The sequence below is a fragment of the Micromys minutus genome (genome assembly GCF_963924665.1).
Source record: "Micromys minutus genome assembly, chromosome: 2".
Taxonomy (NCBI): domain Eukaryota; kingdom Metazoa; phylum Chordata; class Mammalia; order Rodentia; family Muridae; genus Micromys; species Micromys minutus.
In genome coordinates this window covers 4553664-4579733 of record NC_137971.1, presented here as the reverse complement: position 1 = coordinate 4579733, position 26070 = coordinate 4553664, and the positions used below count along the sequence as shown (strand labels likewise).

The 26070-nt window shown below is 48.4% G+C and overlaps 1 protein-coding gene across 8 annotated transcripts in view; it reads right to left on the bottom strand.

Annotated features, from left to right (window-relative positions):
- The window catches only part of NRAP (nebulin related anchoring protein), a 74492-nt gene that overhangs the window by 6066 nt on the left and 42356 nt on the right, over positions 1–26070 (bottom strand). For all 8 annotated transcript variants that reach the window (XM_080912509.1, XM_080912513.1, XM_080912511.1 and 5 more), the window contains 15 exons: positions 25363–25674; positions 24489–24593; positions 21414–21512; positions 19741–19845; positions 18885–18992; positions 18239–18352; positions 16242–16439; positions 14216–14320; positions 12063–12161; positions 10697–10801; positions 10229–10336; positions 9136–9447; positions 3418–3522; positions 2171–2269; positions 420–524 (listed from right to left, as the gene is read on the bottom strand). In XM_080912509.1, coding sequence (XP_080768635.1) covers positions 420–524; positions 2171–2269; positions 3418–3522; positions 9136–9447; positions 10229–10336; positions 10697–10801; positions 12063–12161; positions 14216–14320; positions 16242–16439; positions 18239–18352; positions 18885–18992; positions 19741–19845; positions 21414–21512; positions 24489–24593; positions 25363–25674 — 2079 coding nt within the window. The remainder of the gene's footprint in view (positions 1–419; positions 525–2170; positions 2270–3417; positions 3523–9135; positions 9448–10228; positions 10337–10696; positions 10802–12062; positions 12162–14215; positions 14321–16241; positions 16440–18238; positions 18353–18884; positions 18993–19740; positions 19846–21413; positions 21513–24488; positions 24594–25362; positions 25675–26070) is intronic.

The following is a 26070-nucleotide window of genomic DNA, read 5'->3' as shown; positions in this document are numbered from 1 at the left end:
AGAGTAAGATGGCGTCATTCCATCCCCACTGACAGACATCTCTGAATGGCTAAAGAGAGGTGCCCAAGAAATTAGCAGAACAGGTGTGCCTACATCTGCCAGCACCAGGGACCACACCCCTGACCATTTCCCAGGACGTGCCGAGGCCTTCGAAGCCCAGCCTAGAACCGGAATGGCAGTGTGACGAGAGACTCACACTCATCCAGCTCAGCTTCATCTCTTCCTGGTTTACAAGAAAACAGAGGCCCAGTCAGGAAAATCAAAGGAAGTTACAGGAAGTTTACCCTGCTCTGGGTACAGAGATTCTTTTTTCACGTTTATGCCCTTCTTAGATGTAAATAAAAGTCAATAAGTCACTTGGGGGCTGGATGTGTTACAGAAGTGGGCATACAGCATGTGTGCCACGTGTTGCTACTCACGTCACTCAGATGCATGGCGTTCAGGCGGGCTCGGGTGAAGTCCGGGTGGTCTGGGATTGGGGTGTACCTATGCAGGGAGTCTGCATCTCCCAACCTGTACAGGCGCTGGGAGAAGACAACACGGTCAAGGCAGGGCTGGGATGCGACTGTCCGTAGTAAAAGCCCAAGAGAAAAGCTGTTGATTCCTTCCCCCACCTTTCCCCTCTTCTACACAAAGTGAAATTCATCACTGCTCTTAAAGACACTCCTTCTAGAACTTTCTGCTGCAGAAAAAGTGCTTATGTGGCCGGGATCATGTGATGGAGAGCCCTGTCAAAATATCCACATGATCTGTTCCAAAATGGACCATAAACCAATAACTCCCTCGTTGGCCATGCCTGTGTATGTCCCTTGGCTGCAAGTGGGCGGCTTTGTCTCAGACGCTCTGCAATCTAATGCATTTGTTCACTGGTAACTAGAGGCAACCCCCGGCCTTGAAGCCCTGTTGTGGAACATGAGTTGTTGTAATATAAAAAAAGCAGATTCATACTTAAAAACTTAAGGTTTTTATAATTTACCCAAGGATAAAATTTGAAGATTAATTTTTCTTAATTTTTAAATTTAATTAATTTATTAATTAGATTTAATGAATGTTTTCCTTCTTACAGCCATGTGAGCCTTGCCAACAGCTGTGAGAAGCAGGTGAACCCCATCTGTCGCTACAGGAGAAGACAACCTACTTCTGATCATTCCCAGAGCCACTTAGGCTTTGAAAATGGGAGCTGTTCCGGGCAGCACTGGGGACTCTGGCTGTCCTGTAACTGTGTGAGGAATAAGATCCCTTACCAATTCAAAGGAGAAAGCGCAAGCAGCTTCCTGTCCCTTGAAGGAGGAGACAGGGCTAAAGTACACAGGGAGCACAGGCAGACGGGAGCTTTGAACATAACTCTTCTCTTTCTCACTAGCGGGTTACAGGAGGCCTTTCAATTCCATTGCAGACATCAGTAATCACAATGCATCTGCTCCCACATGTGATACTAGAGATCACTACGTGTACTGGCTGGTTTAGTGTCAACCTGACACAAGCTGGAGTCATCACAGAGAAAGGAGCCTCCGTTGAGGAAATGCCTCCATAAGATCCAGCTGTAAGCCATTTTCTCAACTAGTGATCAAGGAGGGAGGCCCAGCCCATTGTGGGTGGAGCCATCCCTGGCCCAGCCCATTGTGGATGGTGCCATCCCTGGGCTGGTAGACCTGGGTTCTATAAGAAAGCAGGCTGAGCAAGCCAGGAGAAGCAAGCCAGTAAGTAACATCCCTCCATGGCCTCTGCATCAGCTCCTGCTTCCTGACCTGCTTGAGTTCCAGTCCTGACTTTCTTTGGTGATGAACAGCAATGTGGAAGTGTGAGCTGAATAAACCCTTTCCTCCCCAACTTGCTTCTTGGTCACGATGTTTGTGTAGGAATAGAAACCCTGACTAAGACACTATGGTTATAACTCAAACCATGATAGTGGCATTCATTGAGGAGTCACTGGGTTCCTGGTCCTTTTTTAAAGCTGCATTTGCCTTTTCTTATTTAATCCTCTTTAAATTCGCTCAACCGTATGAAGTGGTTGCTGTCTCCATTCTCCCACCCCATCCCTTCTTCAGATAAGGAGAACGTGGTCAGAAGAACTTAGCAGCTGGCCCACCTGGACAGCTTGTACTTCCAACTAGCACCAAGCCACAGCACCCCACTGCACGGCCAGGGTGGGTGAGGTTGAGAAACCCACCTCGTTACAGTGCACATAGCTCTTCCTGGCATGAATGAGGTCTGGAGAATCAACCACTGTAGTGAACTTGATGCTGTCTGGTTTTTTACGGTACTTGGTCTATAAAAGAAAAGATTCCCGTGAGAGATGATTGAATACGACTTCCATCTTTAATCCCAGTTTCTTGGGACCCAGTGTATAACTGACAATGGCATACAAGGAGACAAGCCACTTGGATTAATAGGCACCCGACAATCCAGAGTATGGGAGGGACCCAAGCTTTCCTCTATGATTAAAAGCATGTGAAAGATATTTAGCTTGACCAATACAGATGTGGATGCTCACAGCCAACCATCGGACTGAGCACGGGGCCCCCGGTGGAGGAGTTAGGGGAAGGACTGAAGGAGCTGAAGGGATTTGCAACCTCATAGGAAGAACAACATTATCAACCAACCAGACCACCCAGAGCTTCCAGAGACTACACCACCAACCAAAGAGTATACATGGGGGGAGGGGAACCCATGGCTCCAGCTGCATATATTGAGGGTAGGGGAGACCCTTGGTCCTGTGAAGGCTCAATGCTAGGTGTAGCAGGAGTGAGTGGGAGGGGGAGCTCTCTCATAGAAGCAGGGGGTAGGAAGGATGGGATGGAGGGGTTGTAGAGGTGAAATTGGGAAGAGGGATAACATTTGAAATGTAGATAAATAAAATAATCAATATTTATTATATATAAAAATATATAATGTATGTAAGCATTTTCTGTAAAGGAGTTCTGTTAAGGAAAGTGTTAGGCATTAGCTAAGCCTTGTTTAGACCCTCTTTGAGCAAGTTCTGTTAGTAAGGAAACCAAACACGACACTATTTTTCTCAAGGGGACTTAGGGCAGAGGTCCCAGGCCATCACCAGTTGGTATTGCTATCCCTATGTAACTTTAATTCCTGTATGGGAGCCATGTACTTCCATACACTGGACCAGACTCAGTGGGTAGATACAGATTGCCCACATTGCCGAGGAATATAGGGGCTGCATTAGATGATAACTGGCTAGAATGTGTTTAGTAAGAAGCCCCTAATACGTTTAATGTTCTCAACTCCTAGGCAATGAAATATTGTTTTAGGTTTGGGTTACAAGTGACTCCAGAAAAGATGCTGGGCGTCGATCAGCTGTGGTTCGATCTTGGATTGGTCTCTACTGGGTAAACAGGTTGCCTATTAAAACGGGAATGCTCAGGTCACCCTTGTCACTCAGGAAGGTGGGGCAGGTGGTACCTCACTGATGAGCTCTCCGGCCTTCTTTGCAGTCTCTATCTGAGGAGATCGCAGAGCCAGCCACCCCATCCCCTTCATGCCCATCAAGTCTGCCTTGTAGCGAAACTGCAGAGAGAAAATCAAGGGTTTCTGTCACAACCATGCCTAGGACCATAGGGTATCTCAGGGAGACCTTTGCTTTGTAATAATAACAATAAAGAATAGTTAGGTCTTTGTTTTGAAATAATAGCAATAAAGAAAAGTAAGGCCTTTGCAATCATCCCGAGGGCCACCATCTTCACTGAGAGAAGACTCTGGACACCATGCCCAGCTGTTTTGAGTTTGTGCATTTTTCACAAATAAAGGCGTACAATAGAGGTTCAGGAAGCCCCATCAGCAGGACTTGAAGCTGGCAGCGATGGCATCCACGGAGAAGCATTTAAAGAAAGAACTGCGTGCTCAAAGCCGAGGATCAACAAGGATTATTTGGGTTCATTCTGCCAGTGAGGTAATCTACCACCTGTCAACCAAGAACGATCTACACTCAGCTTCGGCGGATCAAACAGTTTTGAGACCCGGATGGAAACTGTTACAACTTTGAGACAATTACTTTTCCAAAAGGCAACCCAGTTTTGGTCACATGTGCAGGCCAAACAACCCTATTCTGAAAAAATGTTAAGAGTCCCTGGGGACAGGAAACAGTGAGATTTTGTTCTTCGTGTAGTGGCCTCACAGGGTGGCAGAGTCAGCTACAAGATGAATTTAAAAACTGAAACAAATTTCAACACAATGGACCAGCAACGAGGCCCCTTTAATCTCTTCAGGTCTCAGTTTACGCCCAGCTATAACTTATTACGATTTGCTCATATTGAAAAATCAGGCAAAGTCTTACTGGCTTTTTTTATTTTAAAGGCTTAGAAGGTTAGTTAGGCAGTAACACTGTTCCTGGGAGAAAATAAACAGGAAGCATTTCAAAGGTGACTCTGATTCAAGTCCTAAACTGTCAAATCTTATTAGGAGTCCTTCCTGTGTCACCTAGATGACGCCATCACCGATGCCTTTCTTCTCTTTATGGAAATTGGGTGGGTTTTGTTTTGTTTTGTTGTTTTTTTTTTTTAAGGTAGAAAAAGCCTCTCTAAGGAAATCTGAAATTCGAACCTAGACAAAGTTGATGGCATTTCTCTAATTTAGACATAAGCCCCGCTGTAACGCAAAATACCGTTCTAGATATCAGCCTCTCGGCCTCTTTAGTTCCTTTTCATTTCAGGATCCACAGCGCTCCTCACAGCTGGCCTCAAAGACGCTCTGCTTCTGATCTACTGTCTGCTGGTTAATGCCCCTGTGTCAACCCCTCACTGCTCTCCGACCGGCGAAGGGGAGGGCATCACTCACACTCGGGAGCAGGTTTCAAAACCCATGTCAGTAAGATTGCTTTTCATACCCTGTCTTTTCAGTCTACCGCGGTAATGCTTTTGCCTTCGACTCTGATAAAGAACAGAGAAAATTGGATAAATTTCTAAGTTGGGGAGAATGATCCTACAGGGCCTCTTCACAGCCGGGCTCTGCTCCTTTCATGAGCGAGATGAAGTGCGGAGTACCCTTTCAACTCGCCTCTTGTTCAGCTGAACAGTACGATTACAGGTAAGACAGAAAGCAAGATGCGGATTCCCCGAAGAGCTGACTGTGCCTTGAGTCCTATAAACAGATCATCCATTGATATCTCAGCCCCCAGACCAGCTTCCGCCATCCACACAGACCCTAAAATCAACACACCCACCCCAGACTTCACGATGAAAGGCAGGAGAAAGGAGGGGAGACGCAGCAATCCAGAGACAGTTTCGGAGGATTAGTCTAAGAAAGGAATAAAACCTGCTCAGACTACCCATCCTCATCTGACTTTCCCAGATGGCAGGCTCTCTTTTCCTTTACACACACTAAGGCCTGGAGGTCCACTAGAGAGATCATGGGTGGAGCTTTCTCAACACCCCCACCTTGGAGCAATCTTTTGCAAATTCTGTAAGCACCACATTCCTTTCCTGAGTGGTAGTGAGCATGGGTACCTTGCAAACAATTGTTCCCGAAGGTGCCTGGATGAAACCGTGTGCTCGTTGCGTGAATATGAAATAGCACCCTTCCTACCTAGGCAGTGTTTATGTAGAATCTATCCCAAGAAATGTCTGTTCTGCCTCGTAAAGGAGAGGTTTTTGTTCTCGCACACAGAACAATTTTAGTGATCAAATGCTGCTTCGGATACTAAGAGCTTGGTGGGAGACACACTGGGAGCAGTTGGGAATATAGACGCCCTGGGCCATCACATAGCCACCCACGGAAGCCAGAGAGACTGAGCCGGGAATCAGGAGACCAGAGTCTGAAGCCTTACTCTATCTCTTTCTAGCTGTATGGCCTTGGGAAAGCCATTTTCCCTGCCAGCTTGTGAGCCAAGGCAGATGGCTTTGATGATGATGGTATCATATCTGCACCTGAAAAAGTAAGAGTGATGCCCGTTCCTGTACATTAAATGAGATTGCAGAGTCTTTACACTAATGCCTGACCCAGGAAGTCGTAGCGGTTCTCCATGGTTCAGCTATTCTTGTTTCTCATGGAGGAACTGAAGCCTGGAGTATTCCACGAGTCAACCTGAGGTCAGCACACTGGGAAAGGGTGGGGCATGCGTGCTCCAAGACGTCCTACAGTCCTGGTATGAGATTTACACAGGAACAGGGAACAGCAGACTCATGACGGACCAAAGAGGTCACGGAAGGCACTGGCTTGTGTTCACAGTGGATGCCCCCAGGTCATGACCCTGGAAGTAAAGCAGAACTTGCACATGACATCAGTAATCATGGCCTCATGAATTTAGCCCAAGTCCAGAGTATGTCTCAGATCTTCTGGTACAATTTAATGCTTTCTTTTTGGACAGGTCAGGGAAGCACAGAAGCAGTTCAACTAACAAATTTCTGTTGGGGTGGGGGGGGCTGGCTTGGTGGTTGAGAACAGTTGCTGCTTTTGTGCCCAGTACCCACACAGGCCATAACACTAGTTCCAGGAAATGGGGTGCCCTCTTCTGGTCTGTGCAGGCATTGCACTCACATAGTGTGTGTGTGTGTGTGTCTGTGTGTGTGTGTGTGTGTGTGTGTGTATACACAAATAAAAAAATATTTTAAAAGAACAAAGACTGATGAAGTCATGTTCAGCTTGTGCTTCCTGTATTGTGTTCTTTAGCTATGAAGGGTGAAGATGATGGTGACTATAATAAAGTTACCATCCAGAACATGGTCACTGTTTATTAGAGCTGGGAGTTCAGACTTCTTAACATCCACCCAACCGTAGGCTAAAACCAGTGCCCAGAGCAGCATGTGTTGTGCCGTAGCCTTCAGAATTGTAAATCTGATCCTGTTTTTAAAATGTAAATATTCCGTTGCCAGCTACCATCTTTCCTTTGAGACAATGGTCTCGACTCTTTTTAAATATTAAACTTTTTTTCTTTCCTTTCAAAAATAACAGTAACATAAATCATACCTTCCAGTGGCATTTAGGGTTTTTTTTTTCTCCCTTTTTTATTTTATCTCGATAAAACTGATCCTTTTGGTAACAGAAAATTCCCTGTGACTCTCCAAAGTCTGAGATCGTGGAACAGATTAAACTTTGCTCCTTTTCTGATTCTGGGATGGAGTCCAGGAAATATAATGACTACTGGGGTTCACCCAGGCAGCTAAGGGCAGAGCTGCTGGCTCAGCAATTAGTGATGGTGAATTATCGTTCATCTATGAGGTTATTATCATAATAGTCCCTAGCCATTTCTATGTCTGTGATACCTTGAACTAAGAGCAGGCACTGCCCTGGAGGGGGGGGAGCAGAACTGAGGTTTGGTGGGGGGAACCTGTGAAAGCAGCCTAGGCTTCTGTGGGCCAGGCTTCAGTCTAAGCCCTTCACATAGACCAACTCTCAGCTACAAACTGGATTCTCAGCCCCAGTTAATTTCGCTCCCCGGAGGACTTCTTGGAGGCACTTGGCTACTTTGGTAAATGTAGGCTTGAGACATGAGTCCTCTACGTGCCTTGAGGTGCTCTGAACACACTTCCAAGATCTTCCAATGGTGGAAAGACATGACAAGAGCCAACTTCCCACATCTTACAGTCTAAAGTGAGAGCACCTTTTGCTTAGGGTTGGCATAGGGCCCAGAGAGATGGGAGGTGCTGTGCCCTGCTCTGTGTGTCCTATACAACCACAGCACATGGTCACTTAACAACTGTCACCAGGCCCAAGACTGGGCAAGGATGAGGGACCTGTGCAGGTTCACATGGCCGGTACAATGGAATGTTCACTCAGAAGTATATAACTGCAGAGCCTTCCTCTGGGGACATGGAGCACGGGTGCGTCCCCTCCCCTTACCTGCTCCTGCCCTTGATTAGGGAAAGACTTCTCCTTTGGGAGCTTTGGGTCTATACCTGTTGCTACTGTTTTTAGATCCTATAAGAGAGCCAGAGTTCAGAGGGTGGGAGAGGGTGCAAGCCTCCCTAGCAGCTGTAAGCAAGGAGAGCAGTCAGTGTGAGACACGGTCCAGTTATCTTTAGATCTCAGCTCCTCCCAATGCTCTCGGCCCAACCACGAACCTTCACTTCTTTCACCCATTTTCACATGTATGTAGTGTCCACGGTGTGTGTGTGTTCACTTGTGTGTGGGCATGTATGTGTCTGAGCCTGCAGTTGGCGATGTGTGTGTTCACATGTGTGTGGGCATATATGTGTCCGAGCCTGCAGTTGGCATCAGCCACATTCTTCAGTCATTCACTGCTTTCTTGGCTGAGGCGGGGTCTCTCACTGAACCTGAAGTTTGCTCTCCAGCTTGTCCTGGAGCCCCCGTCTCTGCTGAAATGGCAGGTGGCTGTAATTCTCATCTGGCTTTTATGTGGGTTCTGGGGACCCAGACTCTGGGCCCCCCACACTTGCTTGTCAAGTGCTTGTCCACTAGCTGTACTCCTGCTTGCTTCTGTTTGACATCAAACATGTTACAACAGGTCCTGCTTGTGGCTTAGCCTTGAAACTTATTGCTCTACCTGTACAGCTTCCTCTGTCCCTTCCCTCGTCTCCTCCAGGCCATTTTATTCAGATGTCAGGACGGTTCCAGTGAGAACTACGTGGATGTCCCATTGTAAATGGCACATAAGCTGCCACTACCTGTAATCACAGCACTTCAGAAGCTGAGGCAGAAACACGTCACATCTGAGGCCATCCTGGGCTACAGAGAAAGGCCCTGCCTCAAAAATGTGCATATATGCATGAACACACAGCACTTCTATGTTCCATTTATCTCCCTAGCACATAGCGTTATTTCTCCACCTGAGATATAAGATAATTGCCATATCTATCATGATCAATCTCCCTTCACAAGAGTTCCACAAGCATGGGAGATATGTTTTACTTTTGCTGCTGATGACTGACTGCATGCTCCCAGAAGGAGAGAAGAGTTGAAGGGATGGGAAGGGAAGGGCGGAGGGATGGTGGGAGGGGAGAAAGGTAAGAAACTCACAGCAGGAATTCAGATGAGAGAAAGTTTCTAAAGAGAGTCAGAAAACAAGGTAAGCCAGCAGAGTGCTGGCCACATAGTAGGTGCTCAATAAATATCAGTTGAATAAATAACCCCAACCTGCAGGACACAGGCCAGGTTTGCAATGGAGAGAATCCAAAGGCCAAAGAAGACCCTCAGGTGTGGTGGGCCTCTCGGCACTGTCTCGCCTACCTCACTCTGCAGAGCGTGAGCTTTCTTGGCCCAGGCCATCTTCAGATCCTCGGGCAGTGCGGTGAACTCGTGGCACTGTGTCCGGTACTCATGGTCACTGGCCAGCGCCTGGGCCTTCCTGGCATGGACCAGGTGCACCATATCCATGGGCAGGTGGCACTGAGCTTGGCTGCTGGCCGCCTCCTTCCGGTACTGAGTCTCACTCTGCAGCTGGCCCATCCGTTGGCAGTGCCGCAGCCGTGGGTCCTCACTCACACTCCGTACCCCGATGAGCTGCCCGCGCTCCTTCACAAACTCGTGCCTGTAGAGAAACTGCAAGGGACGGAGAGCTGAGCAGTCGCCAACCCACGCATGCCCACCTCACAGTGCCCACGTGTGTGTGCGACATCATCACAGGCTTTGTAGGGGAGTCACCTCTTCCTGTTCTAAGCAGTGAGAACTACTTCAGGCAGTTGGCCTGAAGCATTGTCCCCCGCCCCCGCCCCCGCACCCTCGGGCTGAAGGACCTTCCTATCTAATTAAAACCTGATCCTCAGAACTTTGGGGAGCTCCCTGCTCCCCTGGTGTACCCTGTGACCAACAGGGATTTCTATCAAACAGGGTAAATAAGAATCTTAACATGTCATCCACTTGTATTTGGAAAATCATTAGAAAACAGGGTCTGCCCATTTGAAGTCCGAGTTTTCTGTGATTTGTTGGCGGAAAAGAGAGTCACTGTCATGTCCCAAAGCTGTAGGTGGTGTGGAGGAAAGAGACAGAGAAGCCGAGAGGGAGATGATCTCCATCTCATCTTATGCTTGTTCTGGGTGATGCTGCGAACAGGTAACTCTCAGGTGACCACTGCCTGCTGTTTGCAGTTAGACTGGAGTGGCCAACTCATGTAGACCCGATCACCAGCTCCTTCAGCCAGAGGCCGTTGCCTGCTTTTAGCCTGTGATCTGCCCTCCCTCCCTCTTTTACAGAAGGACCGCATTCAGAACTAATATATTCTGTGGGTGACACCTTTGAGTCGGGGGGAAAAAATCAGCCTCACACATCGTTTTTCGTGGAGTTAGCAGACAAGGCAGGATGGAGGCCAGGGGACTCTACTCACGTCACTGGCTATGTGTCCAGAGGCCCTCGCAGCCCGGAAGGGGAGCGCGTCTATTGTCAGCTTGTTGCCCTGAGCACGGAGATTGTGCCAAGACTCCTTGTATTTTGCCTAAAGTGGGAACATATGGATATGTTAAAAAAAAAATACATGACTCAATCAGCAAAGGGTTCATGCCCTTTCATTTGGGGTGTGGTGTCCTCAAATCCGTTTGTGAGGAGCAAACGCTTTCTGCTTCATACAGCTAATTCTCATTAGCATGTGCCCTGCAGTAGGCTCTGAGCATGCTCAAGAGCGCACTCGCGCGCGCGCACGCACGCGCGCACACACACACACACACACACACACACACACACAGGCATCTAAACATCGGCAATGTGGGGCAAAGCAGGGAAGTGACTGTTGGGCAGCTCACAGCACACAGCACAGGTAGCTTCCCAGCGAGCTTGAGTGTCAGGGAGAAGGGCTAACCTCGCTCAGGTTGGCTGCGTTGGTTTTGGCTCGGATGAACTCCGGCAGACCAAGGGTCGCCGTGTACTGGTGTCGTGCGTCCTCGCCGGCTGCTCTGTAGAGACGCTGAGCCCGAATTGGAAATGGGTGAATAAGCAGACAGCAAACAGACGGATGAACAGTGAGCCACTACACACATTAACAATCGACTAACTGACTACTTCACTAATGATAAACAAGTAGTGAGAAGACAGTGGTGTGGGGGTCCAGGCCTGCAGCTGGGACGGCTTCTTCAGGCACAGCTTCAGCCTGGGTTGAGGGACATTTCTGTCAGTAGAGCCTGCCTGAGTCACATCAACTGAAACGGAAGGACCGAGTACGGAACTGCTTTACCAAACACAGAAGAAGATAAACAAAGGGCAAGTGTCCTGAAATTCAATCCCCTGATAGAGCACAAGGTGACCCTAAGACCTGAGAGCAAGCTGAGGCAGGGCCACTCTAGAGGACCGGTCCCTGTGATCAGAAACGGGTCAATCTTGCCAGATTCTATAGGATCAGAGGCCATCCTAAAACAGCCTCTCCACGGCACACGGTTTGGAAAGAGGCAGGAGGGGGCAAAGAAAATTTTTAAGTTGATGGCTTCTCTGTGCACGATGCTGAACTCTGGCTTTTTGGGCCTTATCTTCAGCTGACACTTCCAGCTTCTGAAGCTTGGGTTGAATTTGAAGGTGAGTGGGAAAACAGTCAGATCCCCACACAGCTTCTGAAAGCTAGAGCTGGGAGGATCTTAAGAACAAAATGATCTGATAATATTTGTCTGCTCAGTGACAGGACCCCAGCAAGGAGAAGAGCTAGGAGGGCGGGCAAAATAATTGTGACAGAAGGGACCCCTTCCCCTCCTTTTCTTTCTTATCGGAAATAGCAAATGTTGGGGTGAATAGAGCTAGGAGACAGTGACTGAAGTTGAGGTGAAAAATCCCAGACAGACACCATGTTTGGATAACCACACGTCTTCCACAAATGAACATTATATTGGTTAGCCACCATCTGCCTAGAATAGGATCACAGACAAGGCTTTCTGACTGTGTACAAACAAGTCAGCTGAGGGCCTTGTCCTTAGCTCTTTGGGTCCAGACACTGTAGGGTGTGGATTGAGGCTGAGATTCCAACCTTACCCTGGTCTAGAGGAACCAGACTAGAGTCCAAAGCAGATACCCAAGTGGCCCTCTTGTCACCTGAAAGATGTTTAGGCTCTGTACAAAATGTTCCTCTCTCCAAATCCCCCTATAAGTACAAATGACTTTCTCCAGGTCACAAAAAATTCACACATTTTTTTCTTTTCTTTTAAAAAATCTAGCCATCCTTGAACAACCATTGGAGATTTTACCTCATTGGTGATCTGGTTGCTGAACTTGGCATGCAGAAGGTTGGGAGTGTCTGTCACAGCTGTGTACTTGAATGACCCGGGGTGTTGGCGGTATTTACTCTGAGAAAAGAAAGAGAAAGCTTAGTGAGGGAGAAAACAGTGCTGTAAGTCCTAATGTGTGTGTGTGTGTGTGTGTGTGTGTGTGTGCATCTGAGCATGCGCGTGCACATGCATGTGTTCCTATGCATACATGCATGTAGATGGCAAAGAATAATTTGGGGTATTGTTCCCCAGGAACACTATAAATATTTTCTTTTTAAGTCCCTCATGGGACCTGGACTTTGCTGACTGGTCAGCCTGGTGGCCAGAGATACTCAATCTTTGTCTTTCTCCACAGTGGAATTGGACGTGTATGTCACCACGCCCACTTAAGCCTTCTTCTGTCCAGGCTGCCAGAGCATCCTGCTAGACCAGCAGGCCAGCTCCCTCTGCAGGTGAACTTGGACCAGTCATACTTTCAGTCAGCACTTGAGGAAACTGGATGTTCTCAGCACTGAGAACACATGACACACTGCGCACCTTCAAAACCACACTTATGTGGGGTGACACATTTGTAATCCCAGCACCAGAGAAGCAGACATGCAGATCCGTGGAGCCCAGTACCCAGCCTGCTTAGACTACTTATGAAGTTTTGGGTCCTGGAAAGACCCTGTCTCAAAAAACAAGAAGGACGGCTCCTGAGAACAAAGTTTAGGCCCACGTACATTGGCTTTCTGGGGTCTTTAGCTTTGATGTGGAGACTGTTCCTGGAATGCAAGAGCCCAGGGAACCAGAGCTCTCACAGGGCACTATCCACGCACCTTAGCTTGCAGGCTTGCCCTGAACATCTGTCCCTCTATCCCCACCACCACCCTGGTCCTTGAGTCCACCATGAGCATCGTGAGGTGAATAAGGCTCCCTATGCACTTAGAGAGCTTAGCATTCTGAGTCTGTTTACCTTTTTACCAACTAACCAGCAAGCACACTGCTGCCATCTCAAACACTGTCCGAGAAACCCAGTGCCAATCCTTGCAAAAGCTGGACAGGGGTGCTCTGTATAACCCCATGTGACTAATTTAGAAGCTGAGGATCAGAAAGGGCAGGTAACTAGGATGAGGTCACAAAGCAGATGAGAGCTGACTGAGAATGTCGATGCCTTATTTGTTGGTTTTCAAAGCCTTCCTGCTTTCCCCTGTACCACTGGGTTGCCCTTCAAAGGACCTAGAAGAGGTGCATCTTACAGGCTCATGAATCAGCCGACTTGATATTCGTGTACGTGCATTTGTGTGTGTGTATGCATGTGTGTCTGCAGAGTGTATGTATGCATTTGCATGCATGTGTGTATCCATGTGTGTCTGTAAAGTGTATGAATGCATGTTGCATTCATGTATGTGTACATACATTATGTGTGTAATATATGTGTCTGTATGTATATGTTGTATTATGAAGTATGTGTAGTATGTGGATATATGCACTATATATATACACACATACACATGTGCATGGACATGTATGTACAGTATGTGTATGAACGTGCATGTATATTTGTAGACAGTATATACAATGTGTGTGCACATGCATAAATGTGTGTGCAGTGTGTGTGTGTGTACAGTATGTATGAATGTGTATGTAGCGTGTGTAGTATGTGTCTCTATACGTATACGCTGTATGTATGCATGTGAGTGTATGCATGTGTACAGTATGTGTATGCACAAGCTCGTGTGTGTACAGTGTGTGTGTGCATGTGCATACATGTGTGTAGGAATGCCAGAGGTCAATGCTGGGTGTCTTCCTCTATCACCACCCACTTTATTCTAGAGAGAGTCTCTCACTGAACCTGGGACTCACTGCTTCAGCAAGCTGCAGGAACCCTCCTGCCTCCACTTACCCAGAACTGGGATTGCAGATGAACATATGGTCCCTGGCTATGGAAGTGGGTGCTGGGAGCCATCTCCCCAGTTCCCACCAAGTTTTCTCAGGTGGAGTCCAGTCTGAATGAAAACTCCTGTGAGGACAAGTACTCAGGACAAGAGGTGACAACTCAACCTCCAGCTGCCTGAGCAGCAGGACACACGTCCACTGGGGCGTCTGCCACAGACATCCTGTAGCACTGTCACCTCCGAGTCCCATGTTACCTCGCTGATGAGCTCAGAGGCTTTCTTCCTTCCTTCAATCTCCAGCGTTCCCGGGATGACGCAGGGAACGCCGCGCATGAAGTTCAAGTCCGAACGGTAGAGATTCTACGAGGAATATATAAACATCAGAAGAGCCACACTCTGAACAGTGACTCGAGAGAAGCCGGGGTGTCCGGACACCATCTGGAAGCGCACGGCTAGGACTCCAGGCAGCCCCGGTCTGTCTGTACAGATGTGACGCCACTCAACAACGGGGCTCGTGCTTCCCAGTAAAGGCTTATCAGGGGAAAACGTGGGTCAGAAGGAGATCGCTCGGCTGTCACTTGTCTGTGAGCAGCTGTGACAGAGATGCCACATGGAGTTTGGTTTTAATGTGAGCTATCAAAACCTAAATGCTGGACAGTACTGTGTCTAGGAAGCGAGGTGTCTGGGGGCAAATGTACAAATGGTTTAACCAGTCTTTCAAACAAAAGCCAGCAGCAGTGGGTAGTGTTAATTAGTCACGGGTAAAGGAAGAACTTATGAATGGATCCAAAATAAGTTGGCAAAGACTCATTCGGGTCTGCACCTCTGTGGGTAAGCGTGTTTTTAACCCTAAGCCTGAGTGATTTGGAATGACAGAGAGTCCCGAGTTTACTCCCCTCAGCCAGCAAAGCACCGGGTGTGCTGCCCTCCGACTGTTACCACGGCACGGGACAGGACAAGCCCCAGGGCTCTGCATAACTGACAACCGGGCCTACACTGAGCGTGCTTCCTCATCCCTACAGCTGAGCTCGGCTCCTGATAGTTAGCGCCGCCATTCGGTAAATGCTGGGCATGGCACAGCGTTCCACAGGTGACAGATTCCGGATCTGCGCACTAAACACTTCACTTACCCACCCTGAACCACGGCTCTCACCATCCTCCCCACGGCTCTCACCATCCTCCCCACAGCTCTCACCATCCTCCCCACAGCTCTCACCATCCTCCCCACGGCTCTCACCGTCCTCCCCACGGCTCTCACCGTCCTCCCCACAGCTCTCACCATCCTCCCCACGGCTCTCACCATCCTCCCCACGGCTCTCACCATCCTCCCCACGGCTCTCACCATCCTCCCCACAGCTCTCACCATCCTCCCCACAGCTCTCACCATCCTCCCCACGGCTCTCACCGTCCTCCCCACGGCTCTCACCATCCTCCCCACGGCTCTCACCATCCTCCCCACGGCTCTCACCATCCTCCCCACGGCTCTCACCATCCTCCCCACGGCTCTCACCGTCCTCCCCACGGCTCTCACCGTCCTCCCCACGGCTCTCACCGTCCTCCCCACGGCTCTCACCGTCCTCCCCACGGCTCTCACCGTCCTCCCCAGCACTTGCTGCCTGCACATTCCTGGAACCAGTGAACCTAGCAGGCTGGGGAGGAAGGTGGGTACCAGGGATGCCACTGTCTGTGAGGAAACACCCCTCATTTCTTCAGGAATGTAGGACACCTAACTCCCCTCTGCCTCCTTACCTTGCAGAACAGGCATCAGGAGTTGGGCGTGCCACCAGAGGAGTGAAGATACCTCTCAAGGGATTCTGGGAGAATCTCTAGGGCCTGACTAACTAGCCTTGATCCATCATCCCCCCCCCCAAAAAAAAACCCAATAAGAATGTTTTCCACCCAATCTGAGCCCAAGGGCAGATCCTAAAAACCCACAAACCCATGTGGTATCTCATGCCATCCCTATGTACAGTTTGCCCGATTGAGTTCCCTTCTGAACAGTAAGAACCATTAATGCAGGGATATTGTGGGGATTAAATGAGGTAGTTTCCAAATACAGCAGTTTGAATTCAACGGGAACTTTCGAGGACCGGTGGCTATGCTCGCTGGAGCACCGTAATTGTGAATTAGGGCAGTGTGAGAGCTCTTGAGCTAAATAAAAAAAAGTTTAGGATGCCTGGCCTAGAAAGGCTACAAAGAGCCACCAGGAACTTGAGGGTCACTGCCTTGTGATCTGAGCTGGCAGGAGAAGGGTCCTGAGGGAGAGGCCCGGGCACTTTACCTCACTCTGTAACTTGTGAGCTTTCTTGGCACAGCTGAGCCTCAGGTCTTCTGCCAAGGATGTGTGTTGGGGGAGCGGATGCCTGTAGTCCCGGCTGCTGGCCAGGGTCTGAGCCTTCTTGGCATGCACCAAGGTTACCATATCCAGCGGCAGATGGAAGTGAGCCTTTGAGTGTTCAAAGTCTTTCTTGTAATTTACCTAGAGGGGCAGACAGATCAGCGGACACCATTTCAAAGCTATGCTTGCACAGGATCACCGGGGAGAGCAACTGCGACACAACTGCCCCATCAGCCGGAGACGCTGACACAGGCGCATGTTGCTCCCTTGCAGACACAGATCTAATAAGCCCACTTGAGTCTGGCTCATGACTTTGCAACTCTTGGCCCTGGAAGTCACCAGCCTTGGTAGGGGGCCGTGGTTCCTTGACTAGACATGTCCAACGCCCCCTTGATCAGTTTCCTAGGTCGCCTCATTTTACATTGTCAAAAAGGCTCGTCAGCCCCATCCAGTGTATCCTCCCCCAATATCTGCTCCAGTTCGGGGGTTCTCAGATCACGGCACTTGGTAGAGAGCTTCGTCAAGCGTTAGATGAATCCCTAGTCAATCTGAGAGCCAGCAGGGGAGGGCTGTCTGAGAAGTGAGCCCTGAGGATAGAGTCTCACCCCCAAGCCCAACATATATCTTGAAAACTGAGGGCGGAACCCATTTCAGACTCACCAGCCCCACCATTCCTGGGAAGGGTGTGTAAAGGCTGGTGGTTCTCACCCTGGGCCTCCTCGGAAATGGGGTGCACACTCACCACATCTCCCTCTTGCCAGCTGCCCTCTGACACTCAACCCGAGCACATGGCCAAACCTCCCAACTCTTACATCGTGAATCATGTCCTCACTCTCAGAACAAGGTCAGCTCCCATCTAAACCATGACTCAGAGGTCAGTCACCCAAGACGGAAAGCAAGGGTGGAAACAGGGAAACTGAGGCAGAGAAAAAAAATGAAGAGAACAGATAAAGCTCTGGGGCAGAAGAGAGGAAGAGGGAGAGGAGGAAAGGGGGACAAAGGAAGTGAGGAGGGAGGGGAGGACAAGGGGAAGAGAGAGGGGAGAGAGAGGAGAGAGAGAGAGAGAGAGAGAGAGAGAGAGAGAGAGAGAGAGAGAGAGAGAGAGAGAGAGAACATGTACTCTGGGCAAGAGACTGAGCCATTCATTCTTGACCTCAATAAGCTAGTGGAGACCTAATGAAATGAAATAATACATCGGCTATACCCCTGTAACATGTTGGGCACAGCTTTCACCCTCTGACATCTGCCCCTCGCACATGTGCACAAGGAGGTTGCACATACACCTGTGCACCAGATCCGCAAGATCATATTCATTGTCAAAGGGTGATAGCAAGTCAGGCGCCTATATTTACATAAGCACAAATAAGAATAAAGCAGTGCATGCGTGTGTGAGTGTGTGTGCCTGTGTGTGTGTGCATGTGTGAGTGTGTGCATGTATGAGTGTGCCTGTGCATGTGTGTGTGTATTGTGTATGTATATGTGTATGTGTAAGTGTACCTGTACATGTATATGTGTGTGTACCTGTGTGTGCACCTGTGTTTGTATGTGTGTATACATATACATACCCCATCTACAAAGAACTGTTATCGAGCAACTTCAACTCGATACAGCCTCCAGGAACCCAATCTAGCATCTAACAAACATTCTAGAATTTTTGTATTTAAACATTTGTGGTAATTCACTTTGTGGCCTACGAAAGTAAGTATCTCTGCAGGCCAAACACATCTCACAGACCACCTAAACCCAAAAAGGAACTAGGAGGTCCACAAATCCAAGTACGTTTTCTGAAGGAAGAAGCTAAAACCCTGAAGGAGATTTCATAACTCCACCCGGCAGGTCGGGAGCAGCAGCGTCTCCCATTTCCCCAGGGATGGGGCCCTGGGCTGACTGCTCCAGGAACAGCGTCGGGTGGGCCCTCAGCTCCTGCCTCTGCTACTTACATCGCTCTGCAGTGAGGTCGCATGTACTGAATGTGCGAGGCTGAGGTCACCTTCCAAGCTCCGGGAGCCAAGCATCTGCCCTTTCATTCTCTCAAATGCTTCTTTGTATTTGTGCTAAAGGGAGAGAGAGCGGGAGAGAGTAACAGCTCGGGGACAAGGGACACGGAATGGAAGAGGTGGGAATTGGGCGAAAATGTTTTGTTCTTTTGACAGTCACTGGGAGAGTTAAAAGGGAGCACGCAGGAGTCGTGGAAAAGTCTATTCTTTCATATGCAAGACTCCCAATGACTAAAGGGCTTCCATTTGAAATGGCAGAAGCGTTAGCGCTCGGGCAGCCCAGGCTGGAGGACGGTGCAGGCATCGTTAGTGGGCTCCTCACAGGCTGGTTTTGTGAAAACTCTTGGTGAAGGTGCATTTCATCTGCCCAGGTTCCATGTTTACAGTCCCGCACTGGGCTTTGTGTCCCAGGCTGGGGAATTTTTTGTATAAGATGCACTTTCTCTCACTGATCATTATCCCATTGCCCTAACACAGTCAGCTTGGACAGGAGAGGATGTGAAATCCACGGGCAAAAGAAGGCAAGAGTTAGAGGCGAACAAGCTGAAACAGGTTTGGATTAACCATTGCCACAGAACTGGACGCTCACGTCACTTATGACTTCACTGGACGCCTTTGCTGCCTGGAATGGAAGGGCATCCAGCCTCAGCTTGTATCCACCGTCCCGAAGCCGGCTCCAAGACTCCTTATAGCGCGTCTGGCAGGGAGAAAGGCACAGGTCTGAGAGGCTCCTACAGTCTGCGTTCCCCACCCCCCTGCAGGGGTCTAGTGGGATTCCCTCTCCCACCCACGGCCCCATCTGGGGTTAGAAGTCACTGTATCTTAGGATGAATTATATCCTAGAGTGAGCTCCTGCCTCCTGTCCACCTTTGGCTGGTAAAGCCATAGAAGGGAATGGGTTCAAAGACAAGGGCTTGCATCTGACAGACTTAGTTAGCTCCAGCTTGCTACACAGCAAACTCAGTAAAAAGGCACAAGACTGTGCCTAAATAGCTCATTATTCAAGATAGAGAATAGCCAAATGCCACTAGCACAGGCCAGGAGTGACTGGATAGGGGCTCTTAGAGAAACGACAGGGGGAGGAGTAGAGGTCCCCAGATGTGTCCTTGGCACAGCCACCAGCTACAACTAGCTTTATTCAGATATGTCTGTATTGGGGCTCCTTTATGGGGGCCCTGATACTGAGGGAGACAACTTTTCCTGACTCGTTCTCCCTGGCGAGCTTGCATCTTGCACAGCACAGTAAGTCACTTACAGAGCCCAGTGCAAACACAAGTGGGGATCCCCTTTGTTCCCAACCATCATAAACCCCCACACCATGAAGCCCACGAAGGCACTCCATCCCCTCCTGTACCCCATTGTGGAACCAGCACAGGGCACCATGGTGCCCGTGAAGACACTCTGCCCTCCCGTCCCTAGCCCAGCATCGCCTTCAGCAGTTTCACCTCGCTGATGTTCATGGCGTTCAGCTTGGCCAGTAGGACTTCAGGCAAGTCTACAGTCTGAGTGTAGTGGTGTTTTATGTTCTCTCCTTGCTCCCTGTACAGTCTCTGTGGATGGAGAGAGGTCTTTGCATTACACCCAGAGCTGTCCCTATGAAGCCAGCAGCCATGTTGAACTCCAAGAGTCAGGGGTTCAGCAGCTGCTATGTCATCGTAGAGAGTTGATCAAGGCACCCTGCCTCCAGCCAGATCTCTCACAGCTGGTACAATGAAATTCTTGTCATTCTCTCGTCAGCTCTAAATTTCAACTTAGAGCATGACAGGTGGAAATCTTCCCCTCCGCCAAGGCTGCACTTAAGTTCTGCTGGGACAAGCATCACCTGGAGAAAATGAGGTCTGTCCACCCTTTGACGCATCTGGCTAGTCACCTCAAGTGATGGAATAGGGACTGGGGACCAAGAAGGCACACAGGAAATGGCATTCTGCAGAGGATGTCACAAGCCCACCTATAGCTTCCTTCTGCCCCCACCTTTAGGATTCCTGACCTAATAAACTTTCTCCTCGAATGTTCCGGTTTTCTCTACCGAGAACTCACAGAAAGCTTCGGGCAGTTTACAAGTTTGCTCAATAGTGTACAGAGTTGGCACAGCTACCTAAGAAACTTTCAAAGTTAAGTGTTTCCATCCCAGTGCCCATAGGACGTGTCCAGGGTTCTACATATCACAGCAGCGCCCCCTAGAGTTGGATCGGATGAGGGCACAGCAAGTGTTTTTCTGCCTCAAGAAATTCTTGTCCAACCATGTTTCTCAGAATTCAATTTGACTCTGATGAGCAGGTAAACAAGAAATCGGTTCCTAAGTCCAAAAGCCTGGAAAGCATGCCATCTCATAGCCTGAAGAGCACCCAGGCCCTTTTGGGGTGCCTGTAGACAAAGACGCACCCAGAATTTCTTATAAAGCCAGATAAAGAATTTTGAAAGCTGGTCCCAGGATTTGTAAATATTTCTGTGTGTCAGATGCTGAATATTTTAAGATATTTCAAAGCCAATCCTACCTTACACACAGATCTGTGGGCTTTGCTCTGGAGTAGCAGCCCAATTCCTGTGCTTAAGGGAGTTTTTATAAGACCTCAATGTTCTATCTAATCTCTAGTGAACTGCACACGGGGTCAAATCTTGGTTTTCAGTAATATACAGAATATGGTAAGTGGCTTGAAAGTCGGGCTCATATCCACAAATCAGCCTCAAACCATTTCTGAAAGTCTGGGGAAAATGAGAACACAATGTCAATGTCTGCCCTTGGAGCCCAAAGAGCCCTGAGCCTCATTCCAATTAGCCAGAATCTTACTCCATGTTCTAGCTCTGAAAACAACATTTTTGAACAAAAGGAGGAGGGGGAAAACGGCCTCGTGGCCACAAATCCGCAAGCTACACAGAGGCAAAGAGGAAGAGCATCCAAGGCAGCAGTGGGATGCAGAGCCCCACTTGGCACATGAGTATGGGAACGCCCCGTTTGCATCCTAATGAGGAAGGAACCCCACCAGGGGGAGCGTCATGAAAGACAAGGGTCCCTTCATCCTCAGGACGACAGAAGGAGCAGACCCGAGATCCTTTCGGCTTCAATCATGCCGCGGAAAGAGAGCACACTCTCGGAGTGATAATGTACATTATCACTTACATCCACTGCTTGGGTATAACTAATCCCGGCCTGGACCATCTCCGGAGTGTCTTTAATACTGGTAAACTTCAAAGCATCTGGATGCTGACGGTACTTCTTCTGTTGAGCAGGGAAAGATCAAAGCTGTGAATTTTGTGCCGCTCTTTCATGCCATTTGAAAGAGAAAATCACAGGTTGCTTGAGATTAGAGTGAATTTGTGAACATAATTATTATTCAGCTTCCTCCATCTTTATTTCTTAGGTACCTTCAGGTTAATATTTGTTTCAACTTAAGAATAACCTTGTGTCAATTAACATTAAAGTATTGCTACCCAGTGCAAAGACAACATCTCCAAATTAGATTACACCAGTAAAATACTATAGGGTGTACACTTCCAAAGCCGTCCTTTTTAGAGGCTTCAAATACTGTGTCACAGGTGTTTACGTCTTAGTTTGGCAAGAAAGCGCATTCCTGGTTACATTCATCGATTGAAGCTTGCTGTTTTTCTTCCCCCAAAGGACGCAGAACATGTCATCACAGCCAAAACCCTGCATTTAACACGAAGGGTGTGTTTTCTGTAGATTGTGTTTTATTTAGCGTATGTGCTAATTCTCAAAGACATTACAATATAGAAAAGGCTCCCGTTACCACTGAAAGGAGCCTCATACCATTTGAAAGACACAGAATGTGCACACCAAACAAAACAAAAAGCAACAGAAAATGAAAATACCAGCAAAGGTCTAGATGTCTCCATCTGAAGAACTCTGGATATCATGGTCCAGTTCATTCTATGTTCTCTTAATCAAAGCACATTTTTCAGAGCCTGAGATATTATAATCTTAATGGTACAGTGGAGTTCATTTTTCCCCGAGGTCATGTTATTTTCTAAACACCTGCTCATTTGTCTGCTGGAGTTTGTGTATACTCTACTAGGCTGTTGTAGGTGCAGTTAATCCCAGCTACCCACCTGTGTTTTGCAAATGACGCTTTACTATGGCATAGCCACACTGACAAATCCTCCATAAACATGTCTAGTGAGCTGCGATGGAAACTATGCAATCAGCAAAGCTAAAAATATTTACTAGCTGGGGCTAAGAAGAATAGTTGTAATGACTCCTGTGTCACACCTCAGATGTGTGTGTGTGTTCACGTGTGCATGCACGTGCATGTGTGTTTGTATCTGTTTCTGTGTTTATATGTGAATGCATGTATACATGTATTTGTGTATATGTGGATGAATACATGTATACATGTGTGCATGTGTGAATTCAGTTACACATGTTTGAATGAATGTATACATGAGTAAATGAATGTATACATAAGTATGTGAATTCATGTGTACATGTATGTGGATGGATGTATACATGTATTATGCATATGTATGAATGCATGTATGCAAGTGTACATGTATATAAAAATGCATGGATATGTATACATGTGCTTGTGAATTCATATACCCATGTGTATTTGCATAAATATATCTGTGAGCGTACCCATATTCATGTGGCTCTTTCCATGCTGTCTAATATTCTCTCTGAAAGCTAAGCAGCCCAATTTGACAGAAGCCTACAAACATCAGAGAGTTGTGGGGAAATTGTTAAAATACATGTTGCCTAACATAAAGTTGGATAACTGGCCTGAAGCAAAGATGTTAAGAACATAAGCAAATTTCTCGAGAAAGTCTGCGAAATGAGGAAACTATTTTGACAAAGTCTGTCACTGTGGAGCAAGTGACTCCCCCTGGAAGTCCGTGGTGTCAGACTGAGATGCACAGAGAAATCATCTGGAAATGAGCAGAGAGAGACTGAAGATTCCCCTTTATGAGAGGGCCCTGTGTTAAAAGTCTGTGATGACTAATCCTTGAATGTTTGCGCCCATAGTTTTGTGTGTTCATGCTGCTCTGAGGCACTTTCTCTAATTAAACAGAAAACCACAGACCCACTGACCCCACTGAGGTCTCGGGGTTCTCTGAGTGACGCATAAGGCCGTAGAAAATCAGGTCAGTAGTGCTACACGGTAAGTTTAGCAGATTTGTCTAATATTTGAGGAAACCAGACTGCAGGTCCTTGCAACACTGGGCAAGGGCGTTACAAAACCAACAAGGCTGTCATTCTGCACCGACTATGCATTTAGTAAGAAACATGCTTTGAAACAACATCTGAGGAGCTTTGCTGCCAAAACTAAAGTTTCAAGGACTATGCAAACTTAGGGCTCCTCCCTGTCCAGAAAGTTCCAGAAAGACCAGTCTACTCTAAAGGCAAAAGAAACTCACTTGCCTTCTGGACACAGGCAGGCCTTCCCAACAGGCACAAAGCGGGTGAGTTTGGGAGTTTGGTGGTGCCAAGCCTCTAATGAGCCTGGGCTTCAAACCACAGTCGTTCTGCCCCCTAGAGGGCATCTGCTGCCTCCTGACATCTCCAACCTTTCAGGTTACCACCGGAAAGAGAGTGCTTCTGACATCTAGAGGCCAGAGATGCTGCGACCATTCCCCAGAAGGAGCTGACAATATGCCAACAGCTCAGAGGCAGGACCTGACCCTCACAGTCTTTAATACTGCTGCTCGGGGGAAACTGTCCATGGAGCAGGAAAATGGCTGTTCTCATAGGCAGAACCGCCTTCAGGTCCACTAGGGTGGCTGCATCCTGACAATGTGACAGTGGGAGGGACATGTCCCTCTCACAGGAAGGAAACAACTCTGTGTGGGACAGCATTGTGAATGTTCACAAATTGTTTATACCGGGGCAACAGAGGAGAAATGAGCACAAAGCTAAGAGCTTCCTGGGAGCCACAGGCCGATCTTCCACCATCTCCCCTGGGTCACTCCGTTAAAAAGGTTAGTGGTGGGGAGCAATCGAGCCCCTTTGGTTGTCACTATTTTACATAATATCACTTGTCACTCACTTTGTTTTTGCCAGGGCTCTATGGGCCCCTACTGGTGTGTGTTTGGTGTGTGGGTTCTCTCTAATTATCAGCCCTAGTCCGGGTGTGGAGGCCTTTCATGTGGCTTTGCCTTTTGAGTGGAAATTATTTTAATTTCATACAGAAATGCTGCACGCCTAATGCAGCCCAGCCCACGCACCGTCAGGGAATCTCACCTCACTAATGAGTTCTCCTGCCTTCTTCGCCTGTTCCACATTTAATGACCCGGTGGCCACCCAGCTTCTGCCTTTCATCCACTTCATGTCTGCCCTGTATTGGTTCTGACAAAGGGAAAAGGGGAAGAGGCAGGTCACTGTCACTGCGAAGCCATTTAAAGGGCCGATAGCATTTCCAATGTGTGCTTGGTGCCAGCGGAGTCACAAACGCCATTGTCTTACCTGTTTCTGAGGAGTTGTGGGTAAGGCCCCCAAATACACAAATTAACCCCATTTTAGTCGGTGGTGTACGTTAAACAGTGGCTTTAGGCCTTGCCCAACACTACTGTATGTACGCAGGAGGTGCTGAGTCAACCTGGCTCTCACTGGGGACAAGAGCGTCCTCACTGTTATCTGTACCAGTGCTGTTTAAGTGGCATGTGGGGGAGAAGACAGCGGTGGCTCACAACAGAGCCAAGCAGGAGCTATTGGATGGACAACATGGCATCAACTGTTTCCTCCCAGCTCTGTGGGACACGGGAGGACAGGTCTCACCTCCTCTGAACACCTTTCTCTAAAAGTAGTCTGTCATCTATGTATCTTGAAACAAGCATGCCATGAAGGGATACGGGGTATTCTCCCCTCCCCTCACTCTTACACACACACACACACACACACACACACACACACACACATGCACATGCACTCTCACACACATTCACACACAAACATACACACACATGCACTCTCACACACATTCACACACACACACACACATGCACTCTCACACACATTCACACACACACACACACACGCACACTCACACACACACTCACACACACACACACACACTCACACACACATGGTTCTGTGTACACCGAGGCTCTGAGCTTACATCACTCTGCAGGTTATAGGCCTTCCTGGCCCACTCCACCTTCATGTCTGTGGGCAGGGCCGTGAAGCAGTGACACGCCGTCCTGTAGCCTACGTCCGTGGCTAAGTGCTGAGCCTGCCGAGCATGGGCGAGGTGAGCCATGTCGAGGGAGACGTGGCACTGAGATCTGGTACCCTCGAAGCCCTTCTTGTACTCCAGCTCACTCTGCAGCTTAGACATCTGCAGCGAGTGGCTCATCTGCGAGTCCCCCTGTGCGCCCTTCGCCCCGATGAGTTTCCCTCTGGACCTTTCGTAGTTCTCCTTGTACTTCACCTAAGTGTAAAGCACAGAGCAGGGCGCAGGTCAGTCTCCGCAAGGAGCCGGGGCTCCAAATCACAGGCATGAGGTCAACAACCGCCGTCTATCCAGACGAATTCTATTAGTGAGCAACTGGTGGGTTTTCTACTTATAATGTTCTGTTTGCCATAAAGACTCCAAGTCAGTCACCATTCTACCATATAATGCTATGACACAGTCAGCACAGAGAGGGGCTTCTCATTAAACTGGCAAATAAAACGTCACCACGGGATGCTGGATGTCATTACAGACTTAGGCCACACCTCTGTGAGGCGTCATCCCTGCTCTCTCAACTTGAGATGCCCTTCACTTGGTTTCTCTTTGATCTCCTGCACTTTTAAAGACGTGATTATTTTTTGTTTGTGTGCATGG